This window comes from Martes martes, assembly GCF_963455335.1.
Source record: "Martes martes genome assembly, chromosome: 15".
Taxonomy (NCBI): Eukaryota; Metazoa; Chordata; class Mammalia; order Carnivora; family Mustelidae; genus Martes; species Martes martes.
Genome location: NC_137903.1, coordinates 20,409,045 through 20,428,906, shown reverse-complemented (window position 1 = coordinate 20,428,906; position 19,862 = coordinate 20,409,045). Strand labels below are relative to the sequence as shown.

At 37.7% G+C, this 19,862-nt stretch overlaps 1 protein-coding gene across 1 annotated transcript; it reads right to left on the bottom strand.

Moving 5' to 3' along the window:
• Positions 1 to 868: 868 nt before the first annotated feature.
• RGS1 (regulator of G protein signaling 1) lies at positions 869 to 5,386 on the bottom strand. Its single transcript, XM_080825160.1, has 5 exons — positions 5,133 to 5,386; positions 4,689 to 4,769; positions 3,977 to 4,038; positions 2,435 to 2,598; positions 869 to 1,693 (listed from the first exon to the last, which is right to left on the bottom strand). Exons 1-5 carry the CDS (start codon positions 5,267 to 5,269, stop codon positions 1,508 to 1,510), a joined length of 630 nt encoding a protein of 209 aa, XP_080681286.1. The 5' UTR covers positions 5,270 to 5,386; the 3' UTR covers positions 869 to 1,507.
• Between the last annotated feature and the right edge of the window lie 14,476 nt (positions 5,387 to 19,862).

Here is a 19,862-nt window from a genome sequence, read left to right as displayed (position 1 = left end):
TGGACGGCTGATTATTCAATACGATATGGGACGATACAGATACGTAGGCTATGCCGGAATGTGCATCATCACGATTATTTTTCTGCGCTCTGTAGGTGATCTCCACAGAGTAGTCTTATTTTTCTGCTTACTTGACGCGTAGAGGACTGTCGCAGACGGAGTGATTTAAGAAATGTATTCTGGCCGGTGGGGGGCAGTGTCGCATAGCAGAAAGAGCTCAGATTGTGTCATCTGAGGACAGTGTGCAGTCCCTGGCGGAGTGACTGTCCCTGGATCCCAGGGTTCCCAGCCCTGAATTAGCTTTAGAATCACCTGAGTCTTCTTTTTAAAATGTAGATTTTCGTCCTCTATTCCTTCAAGATTCTGATTCAGTCAGTTTGGGATAGGGCCCTGAAAAAGGAGAGGTTTTGCTGGGTGCTAGTTGTTTCTTAAATATCCTCAGTGATTTTGATAGCTAAATTTGGGAACTAGTGACTTAGTGTGAGTCTCAGCTTTCACAGGATGGCTATGAGCATTGAGTTTTATAAACTTTAAATCACGATAAAATATCCATTGATAGTTGGATTACTTCTTGAAATAATTATTCCATCTCCTTTCTAAAGACTTCTTCAGTTTTTCATCAGTTTGAAGCTCGACTGTATGAGAGCATTATTTGTTTGCTTTTTGTGCATTGTGATAGCGAAGAGAAAATAATGAACTCTGTACAATAGATATACATAATACATATACATAGGATTAGTGGCATGATAGTTTTAGATTTTGAAGAGATGATAGAAAGTAGAAGACCCCTGTTTGAATTTTTGTTAAATGTGAGGAATAAATACCAGTTACTAAAAATGGCAAAGAAACATAAACAGAAATTGCTTTTAATAGAAAACTCATTTATTATTGACACTGTGATAATTTAATGTACAAATAAGTTCTGATTTCTCAGTTTTAAGAGCAATAGCTTACATTAAATACATTGTCCTTTCCTTCATCTCTTTCAAGCAAAAAACAAACCAAAAATATAAAACACCAAAAACCCTTACAAGCATCAATAATAGCAACGGTGGTTTCAAACACATATTTTCCAAATAGCCATCCAAGTTAAAGGGATTGCAGCCGTTCAATACAATCTCTATATAATAATATGTAGCATAAATATCAGTTGACCTTGAAGCTTATAACATGTTTTAATCGGTTTCAAAACCTTCATTCACAGTTTCTGTGTAACTGGAGTTACCCGGCCTTCTCAGTTCTAAGGGATTTTCTGATATGTCCACTGTTTTTTTATGACAGTACTACAGTATCTCCTTCCTTCTTCCGTCTCTCAGGTCTCATCTTGCTTATGTGCCTTCAACCGGAAACCTGGATAACTTCCATGTTAATCCATTTTGAGTCTTTTGTTCTTTCCCTGGGCCTGTGGAGTCACTCAAAAGGGCCAGGTTGTTCACCCATGGAACCACAACTGGCACGTTCCTCTGTCCTTGATATAATCTTCAAATTCTCTCTAGCCAGGAACTGATCACTTTAGACTATTAGCCTGAAGTTCATTCAGAAGATTCAAGTACATATTTGATTTGAGGAATCTGGGGTAAGAGTCCTTTTCCATAAGAGTATATATAATTTTTTGGGCTTCATCAAAACACGTGGGGGTTGGTGCTTTAATCTTCTTGGCTGTAGATTCTCGAGTGTGAAAGTCAATATTGATCTGAAAAGAAATACTCACTAATTAGTACATACTTCCAATGGATTGCACATTTTATGATGTGACTGTGTTTGTTGAAACACCTCAAGACATTGGGATTAAACCCTCATTCATATCAGCTTAATTATCTTTTAAATGCCTACTCTATACTAGCTTTATACTCGGTGTGAAGGAGGTAGAAAGAATTGTCACAAGAAATTCTTTGGTCCAAGCTGGTTCATCATAGGGTTGGGAGATGCAAAGGAGGCAGACTTGAAAATTTTATTATCCATATAAGGTGATACATGCATCAGAAAATGTGATCATTTAAAATTTATAGGAGAGGACACTTTGTATGGCTATTTTTTGCTTGAACCAAGAATATTGAACTGGAAGGTGGGTATACTACTAGCTGGAAATATTTCAGCTGCTGTAACTGTATGTATTACACTGATCTTTATTTTCTTCTCATGTAAAATGAGCTAACTCATTAAGGACACTCTGACATGCAATTCTGGCTAGCAACACTGTTACTCCTTACCTCATCCCTGTCATGTTAGCTAATTTTGCAAAATTGATCTTTTCATTCTACTGTCTCCAGATATAGAAAATTAGATTATTATTGCACTGAACTATTGAACATACCTAAATATTTAGCAGTGAAATTATGATACTTAAGATCTAATCTTGCTATGTCTGCGGAATGCTATTTCTGCATCTAAGTTCCTTTACACATAAACTGATGATAATGAAGATAATACTCACTTGTTTAGCAGCATCTGAATGCACAAATGCTTTATATATTTTCTCTGCTTTGCAATGCAACAGATGAGACTCCGTTTTTTTATAGTCTTCACAAGCCAGCCAGAACTCAAGGTTCTCCTCACTGAACTCAGACTTTAGGAAATTTCCAAAGACATCTTGACCAACTAAAAGGAAAGGGTGAGGGGTGACATAATTAAATTAATTGAGCCAATAATTGGATACCTTAAAGAAGAAATTTGCAAGAAAAACACTACTGTGTTGTCTAGGTTCAAAGGTAAGAAAGGACTAGCTCTAATAACTGTGTCATAATTCAAAAAGATGGAAAGACTTCAGAGATTCCTTCACTGATAGTTTGTCTCAGACCGGATGAACCTGTCCACAGTCCCACAGCTGATTAGTGATGGCTACTGCACTTTGCTTCCATCTGCTAATTAAGTTAAAATTCTGCTCTTGTGATCACAAAACAATCTCTTTTCTTATAAATACCAACTCTTAGCCAGACTGTAGAGTATGTTAGGGAAGCAAATGTTGATGAAGGTCATTAACATGACGTTCATTATTAACAAATATAATTCCCCCATCCAATTCATATTAGTCAGAAAATGTGCTGATGTACTGATTCTATTTGATGGTTTACTGAGGTTTTTAAATGGGCCACTTCTATACCATTTATTTGTTTGGCTGGATTGTAAACTAAGTCAGATGATAAGAGGGATGAACCACATTGAACTACTTGACCCACCCCCCAGCAAGGATTCTTAACAGTGTTTGTGGGGAGAGGAGGATTAAGTTCATCCTTTAGATAGAGACCACACTGTTCATCCAGACCTGAGTGAGGTCCTAATCCCAAGAGACTTGCAATGCCCATGATGAGGGAAAGGCAAGCTGATTTCATTCTTTACCTTCTCTTATCATAAACTCCCCACAAGACTCTGCTTAAAAATTCTTTTTATCATATCTATGTTATTATGTATCATGTTATATAAAATGCAACTATATATTGCATTTTTCAACTTCCTTCAAGGCAGGAAGGCACGGTGTCCTTGTTTTTTGAATACTTGGTACTTCTGAAATGCCTGCCACATAGAAGTAGCTAAATGAGTAAATGAATGAATGAATGAATGATAAAATAGTGAACTGACGGAATGAATCTTACTTCTTACAACCCCCAGCTACAAAAACACATCCTACAGGTAGCTTTCAGAATGGCAGCTCACATGTCGAGATGTTTGGTTTACTTTTAAAAACTAAACCTGAAACTTGAGAACCCCAGTATAATTTTAAATTTTGCTCCTATAATGATCCATGGGAATACCTAATTGTCTCAACAAATTTGTCTGAAGGACAGCGACAGAACTGAGGGCTAGGTCAACCTTACACTACGATGAGGCATAATATGCTGAACTATTAGTGACTACAGGAAAACTGGAATACAACTTTTCCCACACTCTTCCTTCCAGAATACTACATTTTAATGAAGTCATTCAATCTATTAGTGTATTGAGCTAAACCCAAAACCATTTAGTAGTTAATCATACTTACTTTGGTTTGCAAGTAGTTTTTCCAGAGATTGAGACCACTGCATTACTTCATTAACAGAGAGTCTGCCGGGGACAAAATTCACACAAATTAGTAAAATATTTTGTGTGTGTGTGTGTGTGTGATCACACATGAAATCAGAATGGCTACTATATTTTGATAACTCCATGAATGAAGATTCTAGTTCTATATGTTTTATTAAAAGTTATCTACAAGAGAACAAAACTTCTTTTAGAAGTACTACAGTTATGGGGCGCCTGGGTGGCTCAGTGGGTTAAAGCCTCTGTCTTCAGCTCGGGTCATGATCTCGGGGTCCTGGGATCCAGCCCCGCATTGGGCTCTCTGCTCAGCGGGGAGCCTGCTTCCTCCCCTCTCTCTCTCTGCCTGCCTCTCTGCCTACTTGTGATCTATGTCTGTCAAATAAAGAAATAAAATCTTAAAAAAAAAGAAGTACTACAGTTATGAAAATATCTGCCAATAAAATATCTGCCAATAAAAAGAAATCTACATGTTCTCTAACAGTGTAGCAAATAGCAGATTATCCACACCCATGCTTGTACTTAATTTACACTGGTAGTAATGTAGTCTATTCTCATGTGGTTTGTCACTTAAGAGAAACAAGGTCCAATATGCACAGTATTAATCACTTGCTCCAATAGAGAGATAACGCATAGGCTTTTTAAAAAATGATAGTTCGGCATATTAGTATACATACATGTCTTTGGACTTAGAAGGCTTAATTCCAGATTCCAGATGTGGGATCATAGATCTCAGGTACGCTTTCACATCCATCCCACTACAAAAGATACAAACATGAACATTTGCATTTCTTCACTTGAATACGTTTTATTTGTACAAGGAACATGAAATAAACTTCTCCAAGGAACAAGGCAATAATAAAAATAGCTGCTACAACAGTTTTCTATATTAAGATTGAGCTAATTTTTATGAGTCAAAGTCTGCAAAAATTTCCACATTATTTAATGCCCTATCATGATTCATTTTTTAAATACAACTGAATATACTTATATATGCAACAGCTAATTTCTCTGATTTAATTAAGTAAGTGCTCATATTGTCTTCTATTCATTCTCAATCCTTCTGCCACTAAAGATAGTCTAAGTCAAAATTCACAAAGTGAGACACAGAATGAACTTACAAAGTCTTTGGCCTCTTTTTGTGCGTTTTATCATCAAGAAGTGAATGATCAGTTTCTTTCAATTCCTTTGCATTAGTAGAGAAGAACATTCCTGGCATTTTGTCTAGCCTTGGCGTGGAGATGGCTGCTGCTCGCATAGTCCTCACTCGGCAAATATCTGCTCGTCAACGTCTCTGCTGCTTTATATAGTAAAGGCAAACGGGCTCTTGCTGTTCAAATGAGTCTGTTTATCAAGTGATGTTACCACAGACACTGGAAGTTCCCTCTTTCTTGGTGTGTTATGACGTGGATCTTGAAAAAAAAGAAGCATACAGTGATGTCTTGTGGTTGAAACTCAACCAAATGAGAATAGGTCACTTGATTAAAAAGAAAGAAAGAAAATTAAGCATACAGAGGCACACACACATATACCACATGTCTAAAGTATTAGCAGCATCAGTCTTTGGTTTGAGGGGATCCCTGTTTCTTCATGAAGATTGCATATTTCAGTAGAATATTTCATTAATGTATTTATCGTATCTCACAGAAACTCAGTATTAGAGATATATCCCCTCAATGTTTTCAAGAGTCCTTGATTATAACATTCATTATTTGTTTATTTATTTATTTAAAGATTTTATTTGGGAGAGAGAGAGAGCAGGAGCAGGGAGAGGGGTAGAGGAAGAGGAAAAAACAGACTCCCTGCTGAGCAGAGAGCTTGACAGTGAGCTTGATACCAGGATCCTGGAATCATGACCTGAGCCAAAGGCAGGCATTTAACTGGCTGAGCCACCCAGGTGCCCCCGATCACAATCTTTTAAATAATTTTTTTTATTCTTTCAGAAAGTAGTGTGAAGTAAACAAATACTTTGTTTGATTATTTGTGTATATATCTGATAGGAAGGAGAGTTATGAGAGGTTATCTTAACTTTTTCCCGCTCCACCTCCCATCTCCTACTTCTGTGGTGTGAAATTTCCATGTTAGTTTTTTCCAAGGTGTGTGCTAGACCTCCTGCTGGTGATACACAAGATAACTTTAAGGGACTCATGAATATTAGTATTTACTAGGAGTATAATTAATATAGCAAATTGTGATTTTTTTGGTATATTACTGCTTAAGATAAGAATAAAGGAAAATTAAACAAAACTATAAATATATAAAAGTAGAGTTAACACAATAATATGATATAATATGTAAACATAATGATACTAAAGAATCACACAGTATCAAAAGAAAACTGCTCAAGGTAAAATGAGAGTATATGTGGACAGGCCAATAATGTGTACTTGTTAGGTGATGGTCTTCAAAATTTTGGCAGTATCTCTGGAGAGAGCCAATATAGCTTTAATTAAGATGAAGGATTTAGGGGGGCCTGGGTGACTCAGTCTTTAAGTGCCTGCCTTTGGCTCAGATCATGATCCCAGCGTTCTGGGATCCAACCCCATGTAGGGCTCCCTGCTCAGCGGGGAGGCTGCTTCTCCCTCTGTAGCTCCCCCATGCTTGTGTTCCCATTCTCACTATCTCTCTCTGTCATAAATAAATAAAATATTTCTAAAAACTAAGGATTTATAAAACCACAATGAGACACCACCTCCACACCAGTCAGAATGGCTAAAATTAACAAGTCAGGAAATTACAGATACTGGTGAGACTGTGGAGAAAGGGGAACCCTCCTACACGGTTGGTGGGAATGCAAGCTGGTGCAGCCACTCTGGAAAACAGCGTGGAGGTTCCTCAAAAAGTTAAAAATAAAGCTACCTTATGACCCAGCAATTGCACTACTGGGTGTTTACCCCAAAGATACCAGTGTAGTGATCTGAAGGGGTACCTGCACCCCAATGCTTATAGCGGCAATCTTCACAATAGCCAAACTATGAAAGGAACCCAGATCTCCATCAACAGATGAATGGATAAAAAAGATGTGGTATACATATATATATATATATATATATATATATACACATATATATATATATACACACACACATACAACACAATGGAATGATGTTCAGCCATCAAAAAAAAAAAAAAGAAATCTTGCCATTTGCAATGACATGGATGGAACTAGAGGTATTATGCTAAGCAAAATCAGAGAAAGACAATTATCATATGATCTCACATATGTGGAATTTAAGAAGCAAAACAGAGGATCACGAGAGAAGAGAGGAAAAAATAAAGCAAGATGAAACTAGAAAGGGAGACAAAGCATAAGAGACTCTTAATCATAGGGAAAAAACAGGTTGTTTGAGGGGAGGGAAGTGGGGGATGGGATAACTGGGTGATGGACATTAAGGCGGCACATGATGTAATGAGCGCTGGGTATTATATAAGACTGATGAATCACTGACCTCTACCTCTGAAACCAATAATACATTATATGTTGGTTAATCGAATTTAAATAAAGAAAGAAAAAAAAGTTTCCTGAAATCCCAACCCCCCAAAAAAGGATTAAGGATTTAAAGAAAACAAACAGACAAACAAACAAAAACACCCCCAAACAAAACTTAAATCCAATTAATTAGGTGACTTCTCACTGATGAAGGTAGAAGGGTTAGTGCGATGTAAGCTTTTATAGAGTTTATCTATAGAGTGTTCAGTTTAACATAGACCCCCTTTGGTTTTTGTCCCTGAAAAGGCAAAACAAATTTTATACAGAGAGGCTTCTCATGGTATTATGTAAAGTTGACAAGAAGAAGCGAGTATTACTTTTCCTATCTTGATTCTATCATCAAGATTAAAAAAAATAATTGAGGAAATTAGATTTATAATATTTAAAAATTCACTTACTACAAATTCACAAACATGTGTATTACACTGTATGTGCCAACATCATTTGATGTTTGAAAGATAACGTGATGCAGAAAGAGATCTAGTGAGATGGGCAAACCACTTTGAAAGTGACCCAAACAAAGTTGATGGAGCTTCAAAACTGATGACAAAAGGGCCTTTGTTTGTATATTTCTTGTGGTTCAGTCTATATTTAGTTTTCTGTTAAAATCTTCAATATTGTTCATGTTGGTTTATCCGGTAACCTCTCATTTCTCCAGATTATTGTGGGTACATTATGTTAGAAGAACATAATTTAACACTTATTTTTAATGGTCTGCTATTATTGTTATCCAGATATGCTGACAATGTGCAGAGTATGTTTCTGCAACAGTAGTTCCTTTGGATGTGAATTAACAACATCGGGACAGCAGCAGGAACAGTAGAAGCAGCAAAGGTTATGCGGCCATGTAAGTTTGAGAAATTAAGGTTAAATAAGGTTCTTAAATAGGTTAAGGCAGATCTTCTGAGGGCCTTTAATATGTTAACACACATTTGTCAATCTCCAAAAGGAGGGAAGAATATGAAGTAATTTCCTAACATTTTTGAGAACTGAACCCTCATTACATAGGGAATATAGTCTGCAGAAATAATATTCTGGATAGATTAGGAAACTCTGGTCTGAGATAGCAGTAAATATTTACTTTATCTATTAATAATTCTTTTACACCTCTCATTTTTTGTTACTTCTAAATACTGACTTTCAATTTAAGCTTTTGCAAGCAAGTACTTGCATGTAATTGCATGCTTCCAAGCCCAAATAGAGAACTAAACTCCCGATAGAGGGGGTCCTACTGAAATTCCTATGTCACAATTGACGGTTGAAGCCAACTCCACAGCACAATAATGTAGCTGCTCTCCCAAAGGCTGTTTGCTAGCACATGCAAAGCATGCATGTTCCAGAGCTAGGCAAATTTGGTGGGGCTGGATCAGCAAGGACTGATGAGTCCAAGGCAAGTCATTGAACATTCTCTACGAACCTTACAGTGTCACTGTCTGGCTCCTCTGTGAAATTCATTAAGAAAAGACAAATGATGGGGTGCCTGGGTGGCTCAGTCATTAAGCATCTGCCTTCAGCTCAGATCATGATCCCAGGGTCTTGGAATCGTGCCCCACGTCAGGCTCCCTGCTCCGTGGGAAGACTGCTTCTCTCTCTCCCACTCCCCTTGCTTGTGTTCCCTCTCTCTCTGTGTCTTTCTCTTCAAATAAGTAAATAAAATCTTAAAAAAAAAAAGACAAATGATAAAATAGAAACTTAATACATCACTTTGGTTGAAACCGTAAAGGGTTTGATAAAAGCCAATAGAAGAAACAGCGGCTCTCAGAAACACAGTCTTGTTTGCATATTTCCTCTGTGAAATTGTGCATAAGTAATTAAGTTGGAGTCCTAAGAAAAGGAGTGTTTCGTGTGGTCTTAGTGTTATTTAAAAAAAAAATCAATAGACTTTAGTTTTAGAGTAGTTTAGGTTTACAGGAAAACTGAGAGGAAAGTACAGAGAGTTCCCACATACTCTCTCCAGCTCGCCACAGCCTTCCCCACCATCAACATCCCGCATCAGTGTGGTCTATTTGCTGATGAACCTACATTGACACATCATTATCACCCAAAGTCCTTAGTTTACATTATGGTTTCCTCTGATGGTGTACATTTATGGGTTTTGACAAATGTATAATGACACGTATCCACCATCATAGAATCATACAGAATAGTTTTCCTGCCTTAAAATTCCCAGTGTTATATTTTAAAATGTCTAGGAGATTGGCTCCATAAAACATTTCTGATTATGGCTATTAATCTTGATGGGGAAAATTTTAATTTTTGCTGAGTTGATTTTGTATTTTGGTTCCAATCACTCCAGCCACCTGAATCCTAGTAGGAAATGGTTTGCTATATAGCTTTTTCAAACTTGGTATCGATTAAGCTGATTTTGAAGCTTTATAATATTGCTGAAATTTTGTTGTGGACATTAGGAATTATGGGGAAAAGGACATAATGAGTATGAGATTGTATCTTAGAAATAAAAATGTATCTACACCATTAAAGTCAGTGACATGACCAGAAATTTTGATTCATTGAAACTAAATGTCTTGAGGGGCCCCTGGATGGCCCTTTGGGTGAAGCCTCCGACTCTTAATTTTGGCTCAGGTCATGATCTCAGGGACAGAGGATTGAGCCCTGCTTGGTGTTCTGTGCTGAACCTGGAGCTTGTGTAAAACAAATTTCTCTCTCTCTCCCTCTGCCCCTCCTATCCTCTCCTCCCCTCCCCTGCAAGCACTCTTTCTCTTTTAATTTTTTAAGTCAAAAAATTACGTTAAAAAAAGTCAGGATTTCACAAACTTTAATAGCAGTCCTACAATGTATCAGATATAGGTACTGCAAATAGAAAGATGAATGAATCTCTGTCCTTAGGGGCTTACAGTACAGTAGGGCAAACATGTATTTAAGCAAGTAGTCAAAGTGAAAAGTGCCATCACAGAGGCATGTGTAAAAGGAGTGATTAACTCTGGATGTGTGGGACGGAAAAAAATGCTGTTGCCGTTTATTACAAAATCACCACGTATCTTTTCTCTGCCTGTTTCTGCATTCCAGATCAACACCCCTTTGGAACGTACAAAAGACTGGAATAGAGAAACTGGTCTTCAGCAAGTAGACACCTCTTACATGTACACAGATCATGGAAGAATGGGTCCTCTATATAAACACAAGGTTTGACAGAATTTAAAAGTGACTCTGAAAGACCATTGAATGAGCATAATCACTCAACAGTTATAGAATTAAGACAAAGGCTCACTGCTTTTTGGGCTCTTGCAAACTCCAGGTTTACAGGTAGAGCTACCAATAGTATTTCAGCTACATTTCATAGAGTTTATTTGAAAAGCTTCAACAAAGGTAAATTTGGAAGGATTTTTCTCTATGTCTAGGTAGAGGGAAAGAATTAAACAATTTAGACTTGCTTATGATTTTGTTTTCTAAATGAAGAAATCACCTGATAAGTTTTAGTAAGAGAAGATATTTGCAACTTGGTAAAATTCAGTGATCTCAGAAAATGCAAACTGAGCAAGATAAGAATCTAGTTTCTTTTTCTTGCTCTGTTCTAATCTACTTATAGTCAACACCAAACACCTCTTTTCTATAATTTAAGTGATTATAAGAAAATCATATGTGATCCCTTCAGTGAACTGGAGGCTCATGTGATTCTATAAACTTCAATCAACTTAGATCTCATCTTGCCAATAAAGTTCTCACTAATAGACCCATTTTTCTTTCATTTTTGAACATACTAAAGAAATCTTTGATTAATACTATCTCTGATATACTTCCTTCACACTGGACTCATTTCATTTACTATCACCCTATAATTTATAATCATTTCAACAAGGGAGAGTAGTCATGTCAGACTCTATTTGACTATGCTTTGCAAACAAAATTTGCAAGTACTGAACCAAGTGTCTTGTTCCCAGGTTTAAATAAATGGAAAACTAAATGCTATAACAACATTAATACGTAATTTGCAGTTGGACTGGAATGATATGTTCCATAACACAGGACATAAATGCAAAAGCAGAGATACTCAAAGGTCAACAAGGAGATGCAATTTGTAAGAAAAATAAAGTATTTTTTAATTATTAGGGAACAACTTCAATAAATGGTTGTGTTAATTTCTCAAATTTCTCATAACACCATTTCAGTGTTTTGCTCCTCCTTTTACTGCACATGAAAGTAGTTAACAACAGTGACTTATTTGCCTTGTTTTTCTCCATTAATTATGCAATTTTCCCAGAAAAATTTATCAGCTTTGCCTGACATGTTTTGTTCTTTCCAAAGCTATGGCACTTACTTCTCATGACTTCATGTCTTCTCTAATTTGCTTTTGTGTAGTTTTACAGGTATTGATGTCAATACGTGCTGGACATTTATTTTGTAATAAATGTCATACTCAAAATAAGTCATGCTCTTCCTCCCTGAGTAAGTGCTTTGAAGTCAAGAGATAGTGGCTACTCTTAGCATAGTTCTACTCTTTCTGTAGGCATATGTGGTCTGTGAAGTTCTACTCTTCCTGTGACTGCCCCGTCCTTTTCAAATAGGCTTGATTTATTAATTTCTTTTTTATTCTTAATTAAATGAAAAGCTTTGAGCCCGCTGAATCTTAATGATGTGCCAACCTTGCTGCATTTCAAGAGGTTTGTGGGTTTAATACCAGGCTGTAACTCTGGCCTGTTCTTGTGACTTTGATCAAATCAGCTAACTTCTTGTCAGTTTCCTCTGTATGGAAGTCAAAGGTGATCATGAAGCAGTTTGCAGTATTGGCGGTGCTGTGGGGACATTTTTGCTCCTTTGGAGATTCTATAGTGATCAAAAAATTAGACTCAGAAAAATAAGGATTTAGATAGAATTTTTGGCAGGAGTATGTTTTCCGTTTTTATTTTATGTTAAAACCCTCTGTCTGGACTTCTCCTTTCTAAAACTCCGTGAATTTGGCCACCCGAGGCTGTAGGTCCAGAGCTCCTCCTGACATTACAGCTCTACCTGGACTGGGCCAGTCTTCCAGACTGTTTATTTTTCTATCAATATTTGTTTGGGGGCACCTGGCTGGCTTGGTCAGCGGAGCATGAGATTCTTGATCTAGGGGTTGTAGGTTTGAGCCCCACGTTGGGTATACAGATTACTTAAAAAAAAAATCTAAAAAAAATTGTCACAAAACTCCTTCTCTTTAAGGCATTTTTGGAAACTAACATGTTAAACAAATATATAAGTGTATGTTCAGATGTTAATAATGTGGAAATATCACAAACTATTTCTGCCAACCGCAATCTGATTTTCTTGGCATCTGCTTTTTACTGATACTTGTAGCTGGAAATCTTGATCACTTCCAACTGCGGACTTCACACATCTCCAGCTTCTGAGCCAATGCATGATGAGGCGAGACAGAGTTAAATTGTTTCAGTTTGAATTTAAATGGTGGAAAGTTTCTGTTCTGGAATCCATGTTTAAGATAGGATTCTCATGGGGCCCCTGGGTGGCTCAGTGGGTTAAGCCTCTGCCTTCGGCTCAGGTCGTGATCTCAGGGTCCTGGGATCGAGCCCTGCATCGGGCTCTCTGCTCAGCAGGGAGCCTGCTTCCTCCTCTCTCTCTCTCTCTGCCTGCCTCTCTGCCTACTTGTGATCTCTCTCTCTGTGTCGAATGAATAAATAAAATCTTAAAAAAAAAAAAAAGATAGGATTCTCATGGTTACAGATGTCAGCAACCCCATTTTGAGTATTAAGTTAGCTTAGACAAACAGTAAGCTAACTGGAAGGATCGTGGGAGTACTTTAAGTAATTATGGACCTGGAGAGCTACAAACCAGGGAAACATGGCTGCCCTCAACTATGAAACTTATATTCCATAGTTCCAAAGGTAGCAGATTCCTAAAGCTTTTCCTTCTAGCTTCTTATCTCTGTTTCCTTCTTCTATGTGCCTTGTTTTATCTTTACTTGGGTTTGTAGAAACAGAAAACCAAGGCAATATATTTGGTGGAAACTAAAATTTAGAACAAGTTCGTAGTCTTTTTCTATCTTTTGTCTCAGATCATATGGAAGAGCAGGAGATATAAACTAATGAAGTGCTATATGTTTCTGTTAGTTTTTTTTGTAAAAATCAGGTAACTTTTTTTGTAAAAAATTTTTGTAGAATTTTTTTGTAAAAATCAGGTAACTTTTAGTTTGACAAATTTTTGTCTTTTCTGTTCTGTCATTGTAAGGCTTTGAGTTTTATTTCATTTGGATTTGGTATCTTGCTTTGGCTTTTTCCTCTTGTTGAGTCTGTTCTGACCAGGTTCTTAGCTGAGACAGTAAGATCTTAACACACCACAAACAGCACAGAAATAGTAAAAGCAACCTGGTTTTTGTGGGAGTTTGTTCCATTTTCCTAGCCTGGGGTTCCTTTTATATATATATATATACATTTTGCTTAAGCAAGGTTGAGTTACATTTGCCTTCCCCATATGAAAGGGTGAATGAGCAATGCAAAAAAAAAAAAAAAAAAGTGAAGTGATTAGCAATGTTTGGACTCGATTGTAGCAGGAGGTTGAATATATGCAAGAAAGTGAGAAGTAAGATCAGAATGGGATAAGGAGTGGAAACGTCACAGTGGGACTGGCAATGTGCATGACCAACTCCGAAACTGATCTGTCTCTCTCCGGACTTCTCTGTTCGCTACACAACAGCAACTGATTCCCGAGAAAACTGAAACCTGTTTAGAATACGGTACTTGCATCATGACTTACATGATCCTATTCAATCCTGAGAATCACATCTTTTACAAGTATCTTGGGGTTGCCTGATTGGCTCAGTGAGAAGAGTGTGTGACTATTAATCTCAAGGTCATGGGTAAAGTCCCATGTTGGGTGTAGAGATTACTGAAATAAACAAACTTTAAAAATAATAAAAGTTAAAAATATGAAACAAGTATCTTACAGGCAGTTGCATATTATAATTCATCTTTTGCATCTTTAAGTGAACCATTATTTTCCATGTATAGAAAATCAAAAGCTTCTGAGAAGACCTAAAAAAAGATCAATACATTAGCATTTTCTTTCCTTTTTATACATTTCCTCCTGCTTTGGGATAGTTTCGAAGACAATGGAGGCCAGAGACCGGGGAGAATGTCACTATTTCATTTTTCTTTTACTAGAAAAATTGATTGAAAAGGTAGATCACTTCATAATTAACTATGAAAGAAGTTCTAAATTTTGAGTTGCATTGTTGTTGTTGTTGTTGTTTTTTCCTGTTAGAATCCATATCCGACTATCAAATGTCAGTCAACCCAGAGAAAGAAGATCCAGGCAGCTGTGGATGTCTCCAAAACCAGACTATCACACAGTTGTAGAACTGCTGGAAGGTGAGGCTACTGACTCGGGTGCCTGGGGTCTCACAGAAGTCTTAAATCACTCATGATTACATCAAGTTAAGGTCTATTGGTGGCAATAATTGATATTAATCAATGAATAAAACTATACCCAAGTTTATGTAGTTCGCAGGCCATTATCCAGATTTGTTTATTCTTTCTCAGATTCACTCTTCAGCCTCCTTTTTCTATCCCTTGAACTTTCCTTTGCTGCTAAACCCCTTGTATTTTTGTGCCCAACATTTCTCTTCCCTCCCCTTCCCCTCAGTCCCCCTCTCTTCTCTTTGGCTCCTGGCCAAATGGCTCCTGGAAGCCACAGTGAGAACTTTACCTTTACTAACTGTCTTCCTTTGTGAAGCTGGAAGAAAGAACAAAGCAAGTCAATGTGGAGCTAAAAGCTTAGAGCTTCTGAGGTCTCTGCCCCCCAAGCTCCTATAGAATCTATAATCTTTCAGTCAAACTCTGCAAGTGAGGCAGATTTCTTCTACACAAACTTTTTGTCTGATTTTAAGTGGATAAGAATGAGTCTGTTTTGCTCAAATGTCCAGAACAATGTTTGAAGAAGACGGCCAAAAAAGGCATTAAGGGCTGAGGCTTACATGAATATTTTCAGCTATTATATTTATTGAATTTTTTTAATGCTATTTACTCTGCTAAGTATTAGGAAATCTAGGGGTGAATTGTATTCTGGAGAAAGACAAATAATTGGGAAATTTTAATACATGTGCTAATTGTACAATGTAGGGTTAGGCATAAAATGAAGGATATTCTGAGAGGACATAAGGTGGTAGCTAATTCAGCATCAGTGGGGTCATGAAAAATGTATTCTCTCAACAAATAATACTTATGATGTACCAGTTACTCTTCCAAGCATTTTTAAAAAGTGCAGATTCAACTGGTGTATGCCTTTTGCCCTTAGCACTTTTCCTTTCTACCATCTGTCTGACCAGTTATGTTGTTATCATGTGGTTTCAAAAGGATGAAAGCCAGAAGCTAAGGATGCCTGAGCATAAATATAGAAGGATCTGAAACCTGGGGCAGTCATGAAGCCACACTTCCAGCCTGGTCAGCAGACCTCCAGGTCTTTTGTACATGACAAAAAGAAAATTATCAGACTTGATTGTTTCACCATGTCATGTTCTGCTTTTAATTTTCATTATTCTAAAATACAGAGTCTGTGTGATTTTTGCTATTGTTGTTTTTTTTTTAATTTGTCCTGATTAATTTGAAGATTCGGATTTTTGTCCTAGCAGTTATCTTTATAGCTATGACTTCAGATTATATACTTTAACTTTTATTGCTTTAAATGGTGTCTGTAATTGACTATGAATTATAATCCATCAGTGTATTTTACTTCCCTATATCTCTCCTTTCCCTCTACAATACAATTTTGCTATATCAAGTTTTCTTAGCTTGTCTCAATATTCTCAAATACTTTTACCAGTAAAACGACGTATCTTTAAGAAATATCATTTGACGGGTGCCTGAGTCTCTCAGCTGGTTAAGCGTCCACCTTGGGCTTAGCTTGGGTCATGATCTCAGGTCCTGGGATGGATTGGAGCCTTCTGTTGGTCTCCTTGCCCAGCGGGAAGCCAGCTTCTCCCTCTCCCTGCCCCCTACTCGTGCCCTCTCTCTCTCTCTTTCTCTCTCGCAAATGAAGAAATATTTAAAAAAATAAATATCATTTAACACTCAGCAATAAACGAGAAGGAAATGAGCACATCCTCAGTTACTTCCATCCTTTTCCCCCTTTCCAACATCTGTAGCGGGAGCATCAATTCCTGGGTGATGGAGACATACTAAGGGAGTGGTGAAGGAACATGGTTTTTTTGGAAGGAGTTTGTGCTTCAGATAGAGATGAGGCAATGAAAATCTTTTCCCTTTTTTTCAGATTGCTTTCTTTAGCAGTTACAGGGATACCCCCTCCCTCACAAATCCAGAAAGGGAGCTTAGTAGAGCAGACTATTAGAGATTTCATTCAGCTTTTCAAGACAGGTGCCCAACCCCTTGTGCAGCAGCACAAAACTGATGTCCTATGTAGAAAACCGTCTGTGTGTTTGGAGGCTCCTCTAGGTTCTAATCCACTCTGCCAGCCTATGAGGCCACCGAGAGTTTTGCTCACATCTTTTCCACTGTGGAGTTTTCTCTGCCTAGTCTAAATCCCCAGCCTCTACCTGTGCCTGGGTGGGCAAGAAAAATGGTTGATGATGCCGCCCACTGATTTGGGCTCTTCCCTCCCTGAATTTTAATTCTAGTCCTCTTTGCTTCACAACAGTCTGCTACCTTTAAAAATATGACATTTTCCAAATAAATGAGGTATATATAATTACTCCCCTTTTAGATAAGGAAATGCAGACTCAGGGGATTGGCTAACACACCCAAGATCACACGACTAATACATGAGAGTTAATAGGGAAGGATGGGGAATCTGTCCCCTTCCCATGCTCAGACCCTGTCTGCTTCTGTTCCCTGTGCAAAGGAACAGCTCTCTCTTGAGCAACTGTCTTTCTTCACTTCGCTAGTGGTCTATTCAGTGCTGTATGCTCATAGCTTGCTTCGTACCTCCAGAGGTCAGGAGGCCTGGCAGTACCCTGCCTCCAGCAGACCTCGTCTTATTGGGGAAGACTTCTTCATTCCCCTAAGCTCCACTTTCATTTTCCATTCCTTCCCCTTTTGAAGGAAGAGAAGTACACACACATGTGCATATCATTAGTGCTTCTTTAAAAAAAAAAAAAAAGAAATCAAAATCTCCCACTTACAGTGATTTTCCCCTTCTTTTTTTTTTTTCTTTTTTGATCTCAGTGATACGACAGTTTGCATCTCAGTTAAGTCTTCTCTGTTCATCTATAAAATTTTAGGTTTTCATATCTTGAGGCTCTGCCTCTGATTTTCTTTTCAGGAATTATGGTAAATGGGACATATGGACACATACTCTATTTTTCTCCTCTGAGATTCAGTTGTCATTGTCTAACAAGGCATTACCCCATCTGGTGCATTTTCATTATGGATATTGTAGTTTCTGTTTCTAGAAGTTTAATCTGTATCTTCTTATGTCTTCCGTGTCTTTACTTAACATCTTTAATCTTCTAACTTTCTGAACACATGGGGTGCATTATTGCTGTTCCCATGTTCCTGCACCAGCTGTGTTTGCACTGTTGTTGTGTGTGGTACTATCTGCATCATTTCTGCAGAAGTCTTTCAATTGATTGATTTTCACCCCCACTCTAGGTTGCATTTTCCAGGCTTTTTTGCATGCCTGGTAATTTTTGATTGGTTACCAGAAGTTATGATTTTAGTTTTGGGAGATGTTACTTTTTTTTTTTTTCCATTCCTCTAAGTATTTCTAGATGGTTAGTTTAGTTGAAAACATTGTGATTTTTCTAAGTTAGGCTTTATTAGGTGAGATCAAAGCCATATTAGTCACAGGTTGTGTTTCCCTGTTTCTGAGACAAGGCCCTTTTTAGTATTCTACCCAGTATCCTTTGAATTTTAGGTCTTCCACTCTGGATTTTGGGACTAATTCTGCCTTTGTGTGATCACTGAGTATGGTTCCCTCTTACCATTTCAAGTGGTTCTCTCAAGAACTTTATCACAGAAAGCAGTAATCAGTATTTAACTAATACTGAACGGGAACCCTTCGCAAACTCTAGAATCCTTTCTCTTTCTTTTATGGTATTTTTTTCCAGTGATTTTAACGGCCTTGGTTCCACCTCTGAACTCCCAGCATTGCTTCTTGTTTTCAGGGAGACTGCTGGGCTCTGCTTTGGGTCCGTCACACACCGCCATAGCCAGACACTCTCTGCAGACAATAAACTGTGAACATAAGGTGCACATTTGTTTCCTATCTCTCAGGGATCACTGTTTATCATCTGAGGTCTTGAGCTCCCTAGAATAAACAGTAAATGCTTGAATAAAGAAGTGCCCAGTTTGGTAACACCCTTAAATTCAGTGACACATAGTTTTTGTGTCATTTTTATGTTGATACAATTATTACCTAGCCCTAACTCCTTCTTGCTGTGACTTTGTGTGTGAACAGCAACACATTCATATCAAAATTTTATTCTTTTTTCACACAGTCACATGATTATTATTTTCACCTTCAGAGTGCTACCATGCTGACCTTATTGCATTTACTGATAAATATAATAATCATACAGATTATCAAATGACCTGGATTTGTACAGTTTTTAAAATGGAAATGTTAGACTTTCTCTCCAGGATGATGGCATTTGAGGTTTAAAAGAAGGGATATAAATAAACAATTGGCTCACACTGGTCCAGTGACTAGTCTAAAGTCAACTAAGGCGTCACTGTCAGACCCAGGGACAGCCCTTGGGATCATGACTTTCAACCACTTGTCATAACTTCTAGACCACACTTTCAATCATTCAAAACCCTGACATGTTTAAGGAAGTACTGCTTGCTTTGTTAGAATACTTATGTCAAACAGTAACTCTCATGTTTGACTGTGTCAAGGTAGATGTAGAAATTCATTCACGGAATTAACATACACCAGTTTTCCTTTCTTACCAATGCAAGGAGTAACACATTATATTTGCAATAGTTTGGCCAATAAAAGAAACTTTGCTGTAACACAGGAATCTGAAAATACGTCTCGCATTCAAGACACTTGATTTCATGTAGTGATCCTTTAGTGTTGTGATCTGGAGAGGGATAAACTCAGGGAAGTACAGTGAAGTAGAGCAGGTCGATTAACAGAGGATGTCATGCCACACTCACTCTGGCCCAACTCTCTGTGACAATTGTTTCGTTTGTTATATATACCTGTTACTCCAAAGAAATATTACCTGAGGGGCATCTGGGTGGCTCAGTTGGTTAAGCCTCTGCCTTCAGCTCAGGTCATGATCCCAGGGTCCTGAGATTGAACCCCGCATCAGGCTCTCTGCTCAGCAGGGAGTCTGCTTCTCCCTTCCTTGGCTGCTTCCCAGGCTTGTCCTCGCTCGCTCGCTCTCTCTCTCTCTCCCTCTCAAATAAATAAACAAAATCTTAAAAAAAAAAATTACCCGAGGCAACACTCG

Bases quoted from the DNA above. Each gene is read 5' to 3' on its own strand.
- RGS1 (XM_080825160.1), bottom strand. From the start codon at position 5,269: ATGCGAGCAGCAGCCATCTCCACGCCAAGGCTAGACAAAATGCCAGGA. The intron at 4,770-5,132 runs GTAAGTTCATTC...TATCTTTTGTAG, and splicing joins AAAAAGAGGCCAAAGACTTT to TGGGATGGATGTGAAAGCGT. The intron at 2,599-3,976 runs GTAAGTATGATT...CTTTCCTTTTAG, and splicing joins AAAACTACTTGCAAACCAAA to TTGGTCAAGATGTCTTTGGA.